General features: G+C 49.3%; 1 protein-coding gene across 6 annotated transcripts in view; it reads right to left on the reverse strand.

Annotated features, from left to right (window-relative positions):
• PRDM11 (PR/SET domain 11) overlaps nucleotides 1-18995 on the reverse strand; it is a 78739-nt gene that overhangs the window by 35382 nt on the left and 24362 nt on the right. For 4 of the 6 annotated variants that reach the window (XM_032283521.1, XM_032283519.1, XM_032283523.1 and 1 more), the window contains 3 exons: nucleotides 9795-9919; nucleotides 9331-9434; nucleotides 8561-8823 (listed from right to left, as the gene is read on the reverse strand). In XM_032283521.1, coding sequence (XP_032139412.1) covers nucleotides 8561-8823; nucleotides 9331-9434; nucleotides 9795-9913 — 486 coding nt within the window. In that variant the 5' untranslated portion in view covers nucleotides 9914-9919. Of the gene's footprint in view, nucleotides 1-8560; nucleotides 8824-9330; nucleotides 9435-9794; nucleotides 9920-10509; nucleotides 10892-18995 lie in introns of those variants that run through there. The other 2 variants (XM_032283522.1, XM_032283520.1) reach the window with 2 other exon arrangements.

Genomic DNA, 18995 nt, shown 5'->3' on the forward strand with positions numbered 1-18995 from the left:
AAAATAGCTACACAAGCTAAGCCCATTTAATGCTCCTGACATTCAGAATCTTTAGATTGAGGTATTCATTTTTACGCCCAGAAAAGCTGATCTTGAATCAATAGTGTTTTATGATCCATTGGATCTGACACAAGAAAAGTGACTTTTACTCTAGCCTCATCTTCCACTTTTCCTTCTAAGCACATTTTGTACCTTCTTTATGCCCTAATATTAATACCTGCCTGTTATGTGTGTGCCCCAGGGCCTTTGTAAATTCTGTGACCCCTGCTATGCTGTGTTTCCTCAGTTTCTGACATGGTAGGATATTTGCATCAACTCATCCCTCCCTCAAAACCTAGTATGGCTAATGAGAACACATGGATAAAGGGAGGAGAACATCACACACCTGGGCCTGCCAGGCGGTGGGGGAGGTGGGAGGAGGGAGAGTATTAGGACAAATGCCTAATGCATGCTGGGCTTAAAACCTAGATGACAGGTTGATAGGTGCAGCAAACCAGCATGGCACATGTACACCTATGTAACAGACCTGCATGTTCTGTACATATATCCCAGAACTCAAAGTAAAATCAAATAATAATAACAAACCTAGTTTGGTTTAAAAGCAAGGACACCCCAGCAGCAATTGCACACCTATCATCCCAAGATCTTGGCTTCTAAACACCATTTCCCACTAAAAGGAATCATAGCTCCTACGAGAGACAGTGGGAATCTTTTTGTGCCAGAAAGTAAGGAAAAAGTGCTAAAATAATGATGGGGATGTGTTGAAAGAACAAGGCGCCAGTTTGAAAGCGTTCCCACTGGCCAAATCTAGGGCAATTTAAACATCAAAATGAATAATGACAGACATGGACTCCAACACATTGAATAAAAAAAGAATCCATGTTCATACAAATACTAAAAATAGCTTTAAATGAGGATTGAGTGGGGGTGAAGGTTGAGCACTTTTTTCAACAGAAGAATGTCAAGTAATAAATGTAGAGGAGAAAAAATAGAAAAATCATTTAAATCATGACTAATAATTGGTACAGGCAAGCATCATCAATAGTTGTTAAAATCATTGAGTAAAAGACAAGACAAATGCCTTGTCTCTTGATGGTACTCCGTGAGAAAGATCCAACATTGCCTATGCCAAAGAGCTGTAATCTGAATCTACCATGAAGAAACAATCAGACAAATCTAAACTGTGGAACATTATGCAAACAACTGGCCTGAACTCTTCAAAAGTATCAATATCATGAAAGACAAAAAACAACACACAGGAGACTTTTCCAGAATAAAGGAAACTAATGAGATGTGACAACTAAATGCAACCTGTGATACCTGCATGGGTCCTGGCTAGGGAAAAAACTATAAAAAATGTTACTAGTAGCAATTGGGGAAATCTGAATATGAACTATAGCTGAGACAGTATTGTAACCATGTTAAATTTCCTGGGTGTAACCATTACATGGTGGTTAAATAGCTCAGGCATCGGCCAACTATGGCTGCAGGTCAAATCCAGCCCCTACCACTTGTTTTTATACAGCCTGCAAGCTAAAAATGGTTTTGTATGTTTTTAAATGACTAAAAATGTTTCTTTACATAATTTCATTTCTGTGACTTTCAAATTTCATTTGAAATAATATGAAATTCAAATTTCGGTGTTCATATAAAGTTTTATTGAAACAGAAACATTCGTTCATGTATCATCTATGGCTGCTTTTGCAGTGCAATGGCAGAGTGGAGCAGTTATGACAGACAGTACAGTCCACAAAGCCTTTAAAATTTACCAGGTGGCCTTTAAGAACAAACGTTTGCCCACCCTGGTACAGGAGAACACCTTGCTGTTAGGAATTCTGCTGAAATGTTTAGAGGTAAAGTGTCATGATGTCTCTGTAACTATATCTCAAACAGTTCAGAAAAAAAGAAGAATGTGTGTGTGTGTGTGTGCTTGTGTGTGTTTGTGTGTGTGTGTGTGTGTGCGTGTGTGCGTGTGTGTGTGTGTAGGTGTAGAAGTAGACATAAAGCAATGGTTATAAAGTGTTAGCAATAGGTGAATCTAGAGGCAGGTATGAGGGTATTCATTACACTTTTCTTACAACTTTTCAACTGAGTTTGCAACTTTCAAAATAAAGAGTAGAAATTAATAAGCAAGCATGAAAAGCATGTGTTCATGCATGCACACACACTGTACACCTACCCTGTCTCAAATGCCCCTTTTCTTCTTCTTGGACAAATCTGTTACTCCTCACTTCTCTGAGCATCCCCTAAGTTGGTAAAACCTGCCTGTCCCCACCACATGTCGTGGCACTGCAACTGTCTACTTATTTCATCTAGCCAAGCACTCACTCAGGGTCTGCCAGATGCTATGCTGGAGCCATAAGCTCTGGCACATCCAATTTCAAATTTTAAAAGACATTATCAATTTATGATGGAAGCTGAAATGGGAAATGCTGAAACACCATTTCACATCCGCTTCTCCCTAGAACGGTAGCAGCCTGGCAGGTGGGGAGGCTGCCTGGCATGGAGTAGACAATTCTATCACACAGTATCCTCTTTATAAGGGCCCCTGGGAAATCTGTCCAGTATCAGCGTCCAGAAGGGTGGACCTCCTCAGGAGCTCCCTGGTCCTTTTCATATTATGGACAGAATGTACCAGCTACTCTGTACATTCTGGAGCCTGGATGGCTAAAAGTGCAGATATAGGTCATCATAGCATGTATTTTTAGCTTCACTCCTGGCTCCATTTAGGGTCTCCACTCTTGTTTTTCTTTCTTCTTTCTCTCTCCCAGTTTTAATATGCGATTGTGGTATATTTTATGTATACTGCTAGGCTACCCTAAATCTCTTCTGGAACAAGCTGGGGTCTGAATGAAAAACTTATATAGAAACCTGTGTCGGCTTCCTCTATCTTCCAGCTCTTTACCAGACCATATGGCTGCACAGCACCCCCTAACGCCTTGTGCCAGCAGTATTGTTCCTGGCCTGCAGGGTCTGAGGGTAGCCTGGGTCATCTTGGCAATGAATTACAGCATTTATAATTTCCAATAGGATGAAAGAGCAGAGAATGGGGCATTTCTTTCCTAGACAGGCAGAAGTGAGTGTCTAACTCCTGCCAAGGCAGCCAGGCTACGAAGGAGAGTTGTGGGGTGGAAATGGCCATTTGGTCCATCTTGACCCAGGCCCAGGCTTTTCACTACTCTGCCCACAGTCAGGCCAGCTTTCCTCCAGGTTAAGCGAAGACAGACAGGAAGCTTGTGCCGGGCAGGAAGAGTGAGTAGAATGGAGTCCACCAAGGCAAGGAGGTAAGAAGAGGCGTGCTAAGTAAGGGAGGCTAGAGGGCCAAGAGGTGGAATGAGAGGGTGGGTTCTGGAGTCAGACTGCACAGGTTTGAACCCCAGCTCAGCAACTCACCAGCTGTTTAGCTTTGTGCAGAATGACTCATCCTCTCCAGGCCTCAGTTTTCTCAGCTGTGCAATGGATGGAATAATACCTATGTCACAGGAGCGTTGTTAGGATCAGATGAGATTATGCTATAAAGTACTGAGCACAGACCCAGACACATAGTAAGTGCTCAGTAAACATTAACAGCTATGTTTATCGTGATCACCACTATCAATTCTACAGAGTGGAGTGCACATACTGAGGGAGTGTGGAAGGAAACGTATTGTGCTGAGTGGGGGCAGAGCTTTTGCAGGCAGGCAGAAGGTCCAAAGAAGACGATAACCAGGGTGGCTTTGGGACAGGACTGGACAAACAAGGGCAGTTCATATAGAACGTGGGGCTTCCAGATCCTGGTCCAAAAATCAGCACCACTGTTCAACCCACCTTTCCCATCCTCTTCCATCATTCAGCCCACTCATCACCTGAGCAGGCAGAGCTACACCTCATGCCCGCTCTTACCCAGTGGAGGCCCAAACACCCCTGCCCAACACCACACACTTATACTTTTCTTGAGCCACTTTAAGTGTCTGGTGACTCTAGACCTTTAATGTCTCTCACCTCTTGGGTTCCCAAAGGTCAAAGCCTCATACGGTCTTGCAGCCTCCAGCCACTCCCTCCCTGTACTCATTTGCTGGCTGCTGGCTGCAGCTAAGGTGCTGGGAAGAAAGCTCAGACGGAATAACCTCCAGGCCACCAGTCCCACCGCCTGAACTGGGGCTTCATTAGCAGAGCTAGTCTTGAACCAGGTTGCAAATTCCAGGGCCTTCTATTCCTCCTTTCCTCTCACCATCGACCCGTGCCAGGCAGCCAACCTCGGCAAGTTCCTCTGCTTTAAAGATTCTCAACTTTCCCCAGCTGGACTGTCCCAGGTACAGACTCTGGGAGCTGCAGAAGGGGATCCTAATAGTCCTTCCCTGGGCACGGCCCTAGATTTTCTCTCTTGCAATTTTCCAATAGGCTGTGAAGCCACAGGCTTCCTCTGTTGAGTTTCTATCCGTCCTTCAAAATCCATCTCCAATCTGCCTGTTGAAACCAACCCCCCTCGGATCACCAAGCAACATGCTGCCTCTCTATTACTTGGGTGGGAATGAGCTTCCTCCCCTTCTATCCACTATGCTCCTCATAAGTGAACCACAGGCTCCCTAAGAACCACAGGCTCCATAAGAACCGCAGGCTCCCTAAGAACAGAGAGCAAACCTCATGCATTTCTGTTATCCCTACAGCTCCCTGCTCAGGACCTAGCGCTCTGGAGTTGCTCTGTGTATGTGAGGCTGGGTTGAATCTGGACACATAACCAAAACTGGCTCAGGGTAGTTATTAAATGCTCCACCCTGCTGGCCATGTCTCCAACAAGGGAAGTCCTCACATGGTGGCATGGTGGAGGGGCACTATCTTTGAAGGAAACCACGGTGTACTGTGGACCAGCTATGGGAGTCCTGTGTTTCCTCATCTGAACAAGAGGGGCAGCAAGCCCCACCCTACGGGCTGTTTGGAGAAGTATGAGATGACACAGGTGTCCAGTATGCACCTGGCATATAATAATTGCTCAGTGGGCAACCAGACTTTTAAAACAAGCCATGCACCCTTGCTGGTTCCCTTTCCTCACCTCCCAGTCAACCTTAATCCACAGCAATCTGGCTTCCACCCGTGAGACTGCTCCTGCCAAGAAGGCCAAGGAGACTTCTTCCTGTCTCCTCCTACCACTCCACGCCTTCTCAACTCCTCTCCCTCCAAGAATTCCTTAAACTCATATTCCAAAGGAAAGGCCTCTTCTTTCCTCCCCAAGCATTTTCTGTAGGCAGTGCCCTCCCTCCCCTGGGCTTCAGCTGCATGAATTTATAGACTTACTTTTCCAGCCACCCCGGCATCTCCTCTCTGCTGCAGAGCCACACAGACCAGAGTGCTCCAGACAGCTCCCCTGAACCTATTGGGCCCCTCAAACTCTACTCACCCCAAGCAGAACTTACCTTCTCCGATCTCCTCAATTTCAGGCCGCCTCACTCCCCCTCCCTGTCCATTTTAGTAGATGCCTCCCCCGCAACACAAAATCCTCTGTATGAGTTTTCTATTGCTCCTGTAATAAGCTGCCCAAACCACAGCGGCTTAAAATAACACACATGTATTACCTGACAATTCTAGAGGTCAGAAGTCCTAAAAGCAAGGTGTTGGCAGGACCGCATTCCTTCGAGAAGCTCTAGGAATGAATGCGTGTCTTTGCCTTCTCTGGCTTCCAGAAACTGCCTGCATCCTTTCACTCCTGGCTCCTTCCTCTATGCTGAAGGCCAGCACAGCAGTATCTTCCAATTTCTTTCTCTCTGACTTTGAACCTCCCACCTCCCTCTTATTAAGACATCTGTGATTACACTGGGCCCACCCAGATAATCCAAGATCTTCACTTCCATCTCCAGATCCTTAATCACATCTGCAAAAACTCCCTTCTGCCATGAAGATAATATTGATAAATTCTAGGGATTAGGACAGGGACATTTTTCGGGGGCTGCTATGTGGCCTGCTATACCTAACTACCTCCATCTGTTCTAATCCTCTAGGCTAATCCTGTAGGGACAGAAAAGAGGCTGGTCCACCTCCTTTTTCATTCAGCGTCTCCCTGTGAACCCTGTGAGGTGATGTAAAAGGTTAGGGAGCATGTCTTATCTCTACACTCAAGCACTTCAGCAGAACCCCTCCCTCCCGCTGGCTCTTTGAGGATGCTAAAGTCTTTCTAATGAACAGACTCTGTTAACCACCCCCACACCCCCAAATCCCCCCCAACCTCCCCACCACCACCCACTTCACTCTTACCTTTCTCCCCCTCTTCTGATCTTATCTGTAACCAAACTTCAAGGAAATGACTATGCCTGGCCACCTCCATGCTCATCAGGTTCCACCTCTATCACCCTCCAGCAGGGTTTCTGCAGATAACTCTTTGTTATGTGCATTGTAAAATGTTTACAGTAATCCTGGTTTCTGCCTCCTAGATGCCAGCAGCTTACCCCTACTGAGCTGTGACATTGGGCAATGCCTGGAGACAGGAGGCAGGGCTGCAAAATTGCCTCAGGTTGAGACCTACTGACTTCTACAATTGCCTCGGGTTGAGACCCACTGACTTCTACTTCTTGCTAAAGTCACCAATGGCTTCCCTAGTAGTAATTCCAAGGGACACTTTTCAGTCCCTCTCCTGGTTGGTTTCTCAGCAGCATTTGGCACTGACAGCCATTGTGGCCCTTGAGAGCCTCTCTTCTTCCTTGACTTCCAGGTCACCCACTCTCCTGGTTCCCCTCCGACCTCTCTGGCTGGAAACCTTCTCTGTCTCCTTTGCAGGATCAAGCCCCTCTTCTAGACCATGAACTGCTAAAGTCCCTCAAAGTTTGGTCACAGGCCTGTCCACCTCTCACTCAGCACATTCTTCCTAGGTTCTGCGCTCCACAGCCCCGCCCCATTGACCACACATGCACAGGTGACTCGCTAACAACATCTCCGAGCCTCCTCCCCAAGCTTCAGACCCATATATCCAACTGCCTACTTGACATCACCACTTGGATATCCTGGTGTTGCTCCAAACTCATCAAGTCCAAAACTCAAATCATGGTCTTTCCCTCAACCCAGTCCCCTCCCAGCCTCCTCCATTTCTCAGAGAAAGACACGGTTAACGACCTGTTGGGAGACTGCGATGTCCTTGATACCTCCTGCTCCTTTCCTTAGGCCAGTTAGTCTATTTCTAAGTCAGAGCTCTCCTCTCTGACACAGTTCACAAAGCAGTTCACTTGCCTCCATGTCTCTGTCCCTGCCCTAGCTCAGTCTTCCACCATTGCTGACTTACAGAACTCTCACACGCTCTACCTGGGAAAGGTGTGTCGGTACCCATCCCTGACCAGTGCCCCTGAGCCTAATCGGTTCTCCAGGCTGCAGCCAAAGTCACCTTTTCAAAACGTAAATGTGGCCGAGTCACTCCCCCCTTTCCCGCTACACTGATAAAATAAAAGAACAGAAGTCCTAATTTGGTCCACTGAGTCCTACGTAATCATGCCTCCATCTTCTCCTCCAGCCCCTGTGCGTGCTGCCCTCCAGGCACACTGACCTTCATCCAGTGGCTCAGATGCGCCACGCTCTCCTGCCACAGGGCCTTTGCCCTTGCTGTTCCAGGCTTCTGGAGGCCCCTCTCCAATCTTCACCCAGTAGCCATTCACCTCCTTCAATCACAGCTCAACTAGCAGGAAGCCTTCTCCGAACTCTGCCCATCTCACCTCCCCTGCTTGTGCACTTTCTCCCAGCCTCGCTGTTTCCATCACCCTCAGATTTATAATTTGACATGGGTTTGTCTTAGTCTTTGATTAAGTCTGTCTTCCCCACAGAGAACTCCATGAGGGCAGGATTTATCTCATTGTCTTATCTGGCCCACCACTGTATGCCCAGGGCCAGCACAGTGCCTGGCACAAAGGAGACGCTCAAGAGGTGTTTTTGTAGAACACTTTTCTCTATTGCCCCATGCTCCCCTATCTCTGCTCAGTAGCTGAAGCTTGACTCCTTAAACCTGCTTAGGTAACCCTTCCTCCTCATGCCTCTGAAAACCCCTCTTCCTCATCTTTGCACCCCATGGATCAATAGTACGCTGTGTTACAAATTGATATCGCATGCGTACCTGCTTGTTCAATGCCTGTCTTTCCACCGGACCATCTGCTCCCTGAGGGCAGGAACCATGTCTGCCTTGTTGGAGGGTTTACTCTGGGCACCTAGCCCAGAGCCTGGCATTACTACTTTGGAAGTGGGAAGTCATGTTCTGCATCCCCACAGGCCAGCTCCGAGTCACCCACTCTGGAAGACCAGTTGATTCAACGCCGCCCAATGGTCCATAGGACACACACATGAGGATTCATGGGGAAATTGTCCTGAGTTCTGCCTGGTGATTTCCTGATCTGCTGACTACTGCCAGGTGGGTAGTGGTCTCAGCATTGCCCTTGGACACCAAGCATTGTGGCCACTCAGCCGGGGCCACAGACAGCAAGATCCATCAACCACAGGTCCAGAAGCGGTGACAGAAAAGCTCTGGGACCAGGCTGGGCCAGTATGGCTCCCCCTGCTGGTTTCCTTCCATGTTCCTTGGCAACCTCTCCTACGGAACAGCCCAAGGCACACTCACCAGCCAGGAGAAGAAGCCAGCCGATTTGTCCTGGGTGGAGATCTGCCCCTCATAGGGGCCGAAGATGTGGCCCTTGGGGATGACCTCATTTACACATCGCACGTCACTCTCTCCACTGGTGTCCTTGACCACCTCCATGCCCTGTGGGATGGTGAGTGCCGCCCTGTCTGGGATGCCCACGGGCACTGGCGTGTCAGACACAAACACTGGGGGGCCATGGTTCGGGCATTCATCCACGAAGTACTCCTGGCAGGACTCGCAGACTGGAGGGATGGAAGGAGAAGGGAGGGTCTCAGTTGTTGCAGGGCGGTAGGACCCCCATGGGGGAGGCAGATGGGGTGACAGGAGGCCCACCAGTGGAGGCCAGCTGCAGGCCCCAGGGTTATCAGTAGCAATAACCTATACTCTCCCCGGGGGCTCCAAGAACAGGCCTGCCTATGTCAAGGGAGCCATCAGCTCCCTTTGTGTCAAGTTTAAAAAATTAGAAGGAAGAGTACAGCTTTGGAGTCCAAGTGCAACTGTACTACCTTGGGCCGCGGGACCTGAGGCGGGATACTTAACCCTCATCAAGATTCAGTGTTGTATCTGGAAAATGGGGCCAACAATGGCCACCTGGGTGGCTAATGATGATGACTACCCAAGGCCTGGACCCGGACTGGGTACATCGCAGGTGAGGACCTATCATAGTAGCATTTCTGTGAATTCCCTAGCCAGGAACGGGGCAATGGGGGTGAAGGGAGGAACAGCCCAGAAGCCCGAGCTCCACTTACACCAGAAGTCCACTTGCTGAAAGCTTTTGGGCATGATGAGGTCACGCTTCCCCTTCAGTTTCCTGGGCTCAACTTCCATGGCAGAGGAGTCTGGTCTCCTAGAGCTGGCCAGGACAGAGGCCCACAAAGAAAGCAAAGAAGCCATCAGAGAGTGAGACCCCAGTGGGGACAAAAGCTGGGGACCTGGCCAAGAGGCCAAGAAGATGTGGGGTGGGCATAGGAGTACCAGCCAGCCTGCTGTTCAGTCCAGGAGGTGGTAGAAAAACTGGAAGATTGAGATGGGCGCACACACCTCCCTAGGCCACTGCTTGGGTTTTTCTAGAGCCTGCGCCCAAGAGCTGCCGGGAGCAGGGTTAGGGAAGGTGGGCAGGGAGTGAGAACGTTTCCCAGGGTTCCCAACCAACCCAGCCCAGGCACACCCCACTCCCTCTTCTCCCACTCCAGTTCCCACACAGGGGCCTCACCAGGGCTGGCCATACTCCTGGTCACGGAGTGGTGAGCAGACCTCTGTCTTCACTACCGTCACCATATCCCCCACAGCTGCCTTGGTCTGGGCCAAGCACTCCTTCATGTTCTCGGTCATTCTGTCCTGGGTCGCAGGAGGTGGGACCAGCACAGGAAGAAGATCAAAGAAACAGGGGAAGAGGGATGAGTGGCGGAGAGGGCAAGTGGGGGTCTCGCGGAGTCTAGTTACCCTCCCTGCCATCCCCAGAGGAAGCGCTTGAGAACACAGACAACAAAAACAGCTGTAGCCGGGCCAAGAGGAAATGCCATTTCTACGCGGGGCTGGTCCTGGGGACGACTGGAGCCACCAGCCCCATGGGTCAGAGGCCTAGGGCAGCTCAGGCCAGCAGGCCATGCTGGGAAGTACAGCCTGGACCCCCAGACCAAAGGGCAAGGGGCAGGAGGATCCCACAAGAGCCTGGACACAAAACTGCAAAGAGGAAGGGAGGGGGGACAACGCAAGCCCAACTGGAACCAAGGGGTAGTGGGTGGACCAATTGGACCCTCAACGCCTGGCAGGGCAGCCCCTCACCCTGGGACTGCCGGGAGCACAGCCAGGCCCCTCTGCCAGCTCAGAGCAGGTACAGGCAGGGCCTGGGGGTGCTGGCGCGGCCAGCCAGGGCTCCAAGCCCCACCCCACTCTTTCTAGGGGACACTCCCCAGCCCGCTGCTTACCGCCCTCCACCACCACGCTGGGCTTCAGCCCCTCCCTCGGCACCCCGGGGTCCTCATGCCAAGCCCGGGGACACTCTTCGGGGCCAGGGTGGCACGCAGCTGGGGCTGGGACCTTGCTGGGCCCCGGGACTGGGCGAGCGGCCTGTGTGACTCACTACCCGGGGCCCCGCTGGCCACACCCCTGCTCCTCGGCTAATCAGCCCCCTGCTCCCCACCGGGGCCCCAAAGCCGGCAGCGGCGACTGGGAGGGGTGTGGGGAAACGTGACGGCCTGCCCCCTCCTCCGAGCCGGCGGGGCCGGGGGCGCGCTTAGGGGAAGCGGAGGCCGCCAGGTCTGGGCCGCGCCGCCCCCTGCCCGGTGGCCGCCCCGTCGCAGGACGGTGTGCGCTGCGGCCAAGGCCCAGAGCTGCGCGGGCTGGCTCTCCCCCTCTCGCCAGCCTTCCCGGCGGGGAGCTCCCTGCCCGGCCTGGCCCAGCCCTGCCCAGCGCCCGCCCCCCGCCCGCCGGGCCCGGCATTCCTTGCGGGGGCATGTGGCTTCTTGCCGGCCCCGGGGGCACGCAGTTGGCTGGCGGCCGGGAGGGGGGCGCGCGGGGAGCGGGAGGACGCGGGCGCCCGGGCGGGGCGGCGGGAGGGGGTGCCACGGGGGGCCGCTCCAGGCCGGCCAGTGGACGCATTCCAGGGCCTCCCATGGGGCCCGACGCGCACTGGGCCCAGGGGGCGCCTGGGCTGGGCGACAGCGCCGGGCCCCGTGGTGTCGCAGCAGGCGGCCCATGGCGTCCCCAGCCTCCGAGCTGCCTCGGCTTGGCAGCGACAACGGGGCCTGCGCTGCCACTGGTGCAAACACCGGACACCCGCTCGCTCAGCCGCGGCCGCACCTGCACCGCCCAGGGCAAGATCAGGGCCGCCTGCCGTTCTCCTACCTCCTGGATGTGTTATGCCAGGGGATCCCCGCTGGGTGCTCGGTGGACCTCACAGCCTGTGGGATGGCCCCTCGCCACCTGTGAGGGCGCAGGACTTGGGGCCTGAACGATGTCAAGCGACTTGCCCAAGGTCATGCAGACCGTTCCCAGTGGCTGCTCAGTAAACTGGAAACTGGATGAACCCCCGGATTCAAGTGTTTCAGGTTGGCTTTGCCATGCAGTATCCTCAGCCCAGTCCTTTTTTGGAACAATCGCTGGGATCACCCTTAAGTGGGTTCAGGCCTCAGCTCACAAGTCCAGCAGTCAGGTGGGAGCAACGCCCTATGGATTTGTGAAAGGATCCCTGAACACCGCTGCCCTAAGGAGCTCTCATTGGCATGGGCAGTACCCCCCACCATACATCCTGGGGCAGAGCCTCAGTGGTTAGGTGCCTGGGCACTGGACAGGCACTTCCTGAGTTCAAATCCCACTGATGGGTGGTATGACCCTGGGCAGGTGTTATGGGCCCTGCTCCCCTTCATTTGTTGAAGCCCTCAGCCCCAATGCATTTGTATTTGCAGATGGGGCTGTGAGGAGGTGATCAAGATTAACTGAGGCTATAAGGGTTAGGTGCCCTTATAAGGAGAGGAAGAGACACCAGGGCCCTCTCCACCATGAGGTTACATCCGGAAGGCAGCCATCCACAAGGCGGAGCGCCACCACCAGGAACCAATAGGTTGGCATTCTGATCTTGGACTCCCCAAGCGCTAAAACCGTGAAAAATAGATGGCTGTTTTTTAAGCGCCCCCGTCTACGGTATTTTGTCATGGCAGCCTGAGATGACTAATACAGCAGGTTATCTAACTTCTCTGTGTTCTCATTTCTTCATCTAGAAAATGTGGCTAATAATAGATTCTATCACAGACATAGCTGTATTCCATGGACACAGATGAGTGTGGAGGGGCCAGGCACAGTCTCTGCACATCCCACTAAAGAATGCTGATCAGGAAGATGAGCGCTAGTGACATCATTAAGGGGTAGCTTTGAATTCTCCCCATTGGCTTGGATTTATTTTTTTTTAAGTCAGTCATTTGGAAACTCATGCTTTATTGGAATGGACTACTGAGGACTGCTTTGCATGGGGCTCCCTTACTCTGGCCCCTCTGCCCTCCGCAGGCCCCACCTGTATGCCATTCTCCATCTGGCCACAGGACCTGTGAAAGTGCTGTGTCCTCACCTGCAGAACACCTGGGGACTCCTACCCAGCCTTCAGACCTCACTGCCCCCCTCCAACTGCCACCAAAAACACCCTCTCCTAGCCCCATGTCACACTCCATGGCAGTGGTCACACATAGAACTGTCTTTTGTTAGCAGGATTACTTGATTAATATCTGTTTCCCTTAATAGACTGTAAGCTCCCCGAGGGCAGGGTGCAGGCCACCATTGAGCTGCCAGTACCTGTAACAGTCCCTGGCACCAGGGCCAAGACTAGGGAAAGACAGGCCAGGCACCAGGAGGATTTCACTCTCAGGGTCATACGCTTGCAGGCCTGGCACCTAAGAGTGAGGACCTCTTTCAGTTTTGCACCTGAGAACCTTGCTTGGCTGACTTTCTGCCTTGTCCAGCACACAGCATATTCTCAGTAAATATTCCCCAAATGTCCCCCTTCATATCTCACTGGCCCCTCTGATACATCCTACTGGTCCCACTGGGAATCCCAACTCTGAAAGAGACCTCGGCAGGAAAAACAGGGTGGGGGTTTGATTTCCTATGGACCTCTCTTCCAGGAATCTCTGTGGGGCAGAGCAGGTGGTAAGAGATGCTGGCAGGGTGGGCACCGAAGGGTGTGGAGGCGCACTGGGGAGTAGGATAGAATTAGACTCATGAGACTCAGTGCCTGATTCTGACAATCAGTTGAGGGGGATAAGCTGTGCGGCCATGGCACGTCACTTACACTCCAGGGCCTTAGTGTCTTCTTTGGCAAAATGGAAATACTCATACTTGCCAGGTGGAGGTGGTCCCCATTAGGAATAAATGAGGAGGGGTTTGGAGGGAGAATAGTAAGAGAATAAAGGATGGAGGGTAAGAGAGGGAGAGGAGAGGAGAGGAAGAAGAAAAGAGAAGATGGAGAGGGGAAGGGAGATTTAAAGAGCAGGACCAAGGCATAAAAACGTTTTCCTAAGTCTTAAATTATTCCCAGCAAATCACCCCCTATGGGCAGAACATTACTTTGTATCTCAAAGTAGAGACATCTATGGGCCATTTGCTTTTATGTCCTAGCTCTCACATCCCACCTTCACCACACAAAAGATTTGCAATGCTTTATAAAACAAACATATACTAAACAAGACAGTTAAGATAACAACCAGAGATAGCGTCAGAGGCCTCACGGAGAAAGAAGGGTGCGGATTATGCCAGGAATCTGTTGTAAGAGGGTTAATGATTGAGTTCTTCATTCAATTCTGAGCCTCCTGGCAACCAAAGCATAAAGGGAAACATATCTGACACCTATTTGTTGACTATATGCACAAATAATTTCTCTCTACCCTTGGAGCTGGTTGCCTGGAGAACCAGGATCAAGCCTCAGAGGACTTGTGCATTCCAACTCTCAGGTGGTCCATAGACATCTCTACTTTGAAACAGACAGACTTTCTGTGCTTGTAATAAAGGCCACAGGGGCAGGAGGGAGAAGATGGGATGTGGCGGGACCAAATGAACTTCCACTGGGGAGGCAGAGAGGGAGAACATGGGCTGGTGTCCTTCACTGAGTCCATCTCAGCATGCATTCTAAAGCTAGGCCAGGTAAAGCCCCTGTAGCCTTTTCTGAAGACTGCCCTGGTTCTACCTGCTCAGCAAAGGGCTTGGGGGAAGAGTGGTCGGCAGGCCTCATGGAGGATTCCAAGCTGCTGGCAATTCTCCCTCTCAGCTGGCTCCTCTGAGTCTGCACATGCAGAGATTAGGCTTGTTGCAAACCCAGCAGTGAACTGCAAACCCAAAAGGAGGGGGCAGAATGCAGCCCAGGAGCCTGCAGCTCTGTTTTCACCCTTGGCAGGGTGCCAGGATCCTGGAATGCCCAGCAGCTGGTGTAGCCAGGGGACTGGTTTCCCTAGAGGCTGGTACCATGAGAATCTAGATTTACTCTGGTACCTACCACAGCATCCTCTGCTGTCCCCATTGATACCAAAAGGACATGAAGCTAGGGCGCTGGCCCAAGCTGCATGCTGACCTGGGCTGGGAATCCCAGGCCCTGGGTCTCAGTTCTTGCTGTGCTGTCAATTTTTTAGGTGACCCTAATAAAGCTCCTGCCCTGCCCTCAGTTTCTCTTTCCCATAAAATAAAAGATCCAACTAATAGTCCTTAACAGTAAACCATGTGGGAGGTAGGCAAGGGCTTGAAATTATTACAGGGAGTTATTGAATTTATATTCTTAGCAAGTATGCCTACAGAGAATATAAATTATATGCCTCGAACTTATATGTATAAGACAGATTTGCAAATGAATAGTTTTGTGATGAATACAAAAGATAAAGGTATTTATAAGTGTTACTGAATTCATGGAAGCTTTATGTCACCATGTCTTTTGTTAATCAGTTGACACCAGCACAGCCACTCACACACTGTGTAACTTTGAGAAAATGCATTAAGCACTCCTACCTCGTTTCCCCATCTGTCCAGTGGGACCGATCCCAGAACCTATCTCATAGGGCTGTTTTGCATAGCATAATGCCTGACCTATCATAAGCACTCTATAGACATTATTATCATTCTTTTCATTAATATTTAAAAGTATAACAGGTATCAGAGGTGCACATGATGGTGAAAATTTTTGGCATTAGAAGAGGGCCTTTACAAACGGTGAATACCCCGATAAACACTTTTTATAACTATATGCTCTAAAGATGCTTCCCCCAATAGAAAAAAAAAAAAAATGGATAAAAAGAAAACATGAACAAGTAATTTGCAAAGACCAATACACGGCTAATATGCTTTAAGAAAATCATGAAGACATTAATACTCAAATAAATATAAATTAAAACAAAGAAATATCATTTCTCCTCTATTAAATTGGCAAAGATGAAAAATCTTGACATTATTCAGTTGGCAAGAGTGTGGGGGAAATGGGTACTCTGTAGCCCACTGGTTGGAGTGTAAATTTGTGTAACCTTTCTGGAGGTAATTTGGCACATGTGAGTAAACCTTACTCAAAGTGAGTAAACCCTTTGTGGGAGCAAGCCCACATCCAGGAATGTATCCTAAGGATGCATTTAAATTGTGTGCAAAGATTTACCTACAAAGCTGTCCTCTGCAATATTATTTTTAATAGCAAGAAAATAGGAAAGAATTTAAACCTTCAAAAAGGTAGAAATTGCTATGCTATATCACAATGAAATACAATGAAATATTAGACAGCAATTCACAGTGCTGTCAAGGAATATTCATTGACATGAAAATACATGTTCAACATATTATTAAATGAAAATGATTCAAATATTTAAATTTTAAAATGATTTAAATATCATGTGAAAGACACCAACCTGAAAAGGCCACATACTGTAGGATTCCAACTATATGACATTCTGGAAAAGGCAAAGTCATGAAAGCTGTAAAAAGATCAGTGGTTGGCAGGGGTTGAGGGGAGAGACAGACAAGTACGTAGAATATAGAGGATTTTTAGGCAGTAAAACTGCTCTGTATGATACTACAATGAAAGATACAATGTCACTGTACATTTGTCAAAACCCACAGAAGGTACACCACCATGGCTGAACCCTAATGTAAACTATGGGCTTGGGTTGATAATGACGTGTCAGTGGAGGCTGCTCAAATGTTCCACTTTGGTGTGGGATGTTGACGATGAGGGAGGCTGGATGTGTGTGGGGTACATAGGGGAGCTGCAGGGTGTACAGGGGAGCTCTAGTTTCTGCTCAATTTTGCTGTGAACCGAAAACTGCTCTAAAAATCAAGTATTTTGTTAATGAAAACTATGAAAAGATAGATACAAAATAATCCCACTAAAATTTGTTTTTAATTACCCACACTACACAGATGTACAAAATAATTCCACTTAAAGTCTAGACATAATGATGCGGATCATAACATGGGGCTGGGAGGATATATTTTAAGGTATCACTAGTGGTTAGTTTAGGAGGAGGGTTGTGGTCTTCTGTTTTCTTTTTGCTTCTGAAAAATAGTCACTTAGGGCCGGGTGCGGTGGCTCAAGCCTGTAATCCCAGCACTATGGGAGGCCGAGGCGGGTGTATCACGAGGTCAAGAGATCGAGACCATCCTGGTCAACACTGTGAAACCCCGTCTCTACTAAAAATACAAAAAATTAGCTGGGCATGGTGGCGCGTGCCTGTAATCCCAGCGACTCAGGAGGCTGAGGCAGGAGAATTGCCTGAACCCGGGAGGCGGAGGTTGTGGTGAGCCGAGATCGCGTCATTGCACTCCAGCCTGGGTAACGAGCGAAACTCCGTCTCAAAAAAAAAAAAAAAAAGAAAAATAGTCACTTAAATATTCTTTAGAGGACCTCTTCAAAATCACTTAGTTTAGAAATTGCTAAAGAAGATAATTCCAAAGGTCCTTCTACCTTTACCCCCTTGTCATTAGATGCTGAGATCCTGCCAATTGATTAGGAGGAAAGAGAAATCCAGATTAGAGACTATCAGGCATGTAAGTGGCACTTAATGCATATCTGATGAATGAATGAATCAATGAATGAATGAGTCAATCAGTAAGGACCCCCATATCTCTACCTTGAAGCATACCTGTTTTTATTTTTCTTTATGATTCCCATTTTGAAAGATCTTGTCTACTAAAAGGACTGCATGCATTAGGTAACAATTAATTCATCTTCCTAGTTCTTCATACACACACAGGGTACGTGATAAGCAGGGTTAACACACTGGCTAGCTGCCATCATCCTAAGCAAAAGCAGAGAAATCTGACATGTCTGTTCACTTGTCCTGCCTGATCATCAGATACTGTACAATATTCACTAAGCTTCATGTTAAAAAAAAATAATTCAGTGGCCGGAATACTATGCAGAAGTGAGAAAAGACAAACTACAACTACATGCTATAATCTGGATGAGTGATAATGCCAAGAAAAGAAAGGAGACTCCCAAAGAGTACACACTCACACGGTATGATTCAATTTAAATAAAGTTACCAAAAAACCAACCAGGCACAGCTATGGTGTTAGAGGTCAAGTTTGTGGCAGGAAAGGGAGTTCTAAGATGCTGGCCATGTTCTATTTCTTCATCTGGGTGCTCGTCCCATGGTGGTAATAAGTTTGTGGAAATATACTCAGCCATGCTTTTATAATATGCTCATTTATCTGAATGTATATATGTTAATAAACATAAAGAAAAAACATCTGCTGGGGCCTTAAGGGCAAGGAACTCCCACATGGGGACCTCTAACCCTGTCCAGTCTCTGATTTTGCAGCTGCAGGAACTGGGGTACAGCCAGTGGAGGCTGCTGCTGGGGTCATAGAAAATCAGGTTTCAAACTTTTACCCACAGGGCAGTCTCCACTAAGCATCATGGGTATAGCTGGCCAGGGCTGGTAGAACACATTCTCCCAAGGTGATCCCTCCTGCAGAACTTTTTTTTTTTTTTTTTTTTTTAGGCAGAATTTTGCTCTTGTCGCCCAGGCTGGAGTGCAGTGGCTCGATCTCGGCTCACTGCAACCTCCGCCTCCCAGGTTCAAGCGATTCTCCTGCCTCCGCCTCCCAAGTAGGTGGGATTACAGGTGTGCGCCACCACACCCAGCTAATGTTTGCATTTTTAGTAGAGACAGGGTTTCATCATGTTGGCCAGGCTCGTCTCGAACTCCAGACCTCAGGTGATCCATGCTCTTCAGCCTCCTAAAATGTTGGGATGACAGGGGTGAGCCACCACACCCAGGCAGAACTTTTTAAAGGTGGCCTGTCGCCTCCACCCTTGGTAAGCTCTGGAGAAGCAGTGTAAAGGTTCACGATCCTGGAGAAGGTGGTCAAGGGTGGTACCGGGTTTTGTGTGTTCACTTCTGACAGTGGACACTCTGATGGCTTCTCTGGCATCCGTTACCTCATTACGCTCCACTGGAAGTTGGACCTTGATCAGGTGCCATACATCCTTCACAGGACCTACTGAGATTCAGAGACACCAAGCCATTGCCCAGCACCAGGGTGGGCTCAGGTTCATCTAAGCCAATTACAGCAATGCCACTTCCCTCCCGAATGACTGGATCAGGATCCTGGCCTTTAATCAGCACATGACATTTCCCTCCAAGTTCAGATACCTGACTTATTTTGGCCCAATCAAAGGTAAGGGAAGGGCCTTTATTTCATGACTTGAAGGGAAAAGCACACAGCCATTTTTGCAAATGGGAGCTATGTCCTGCAGAGGACCCTAGTGTGATATTGTGCTGGCCTAGAGCCAGAACCTGAGCAAAACTGTTTTATAAAATGCAAAACTGTTTTTTAAATAAGTTGAAGTGGCTGCCCCATTCTCCTCACAATAACTACTGTCCTTGGCCTCTGTAAATAGAACTGCTGTTTGTTCTTCAAAACTATGTAAAGCTGCTTACCTTTTCTTATCAGT

The sequence above is a fragment of the Sapajus apella genome, unplaced genomic scaffold (assembly GCF_009761245.1).
Source record: "Sapajus apella isolate SASKATOON/1434 unplaced genomic scaffold, GSC_monkey_1.0 scaffold14, whole genome shotgun sequence".
In the NCBI taxonomy this organism is placed as follows: Eukaryota; Metazoa; Chordata; class Mammalia; order Primates; family Cebidae; genus Sapajus; species Sapajus apella.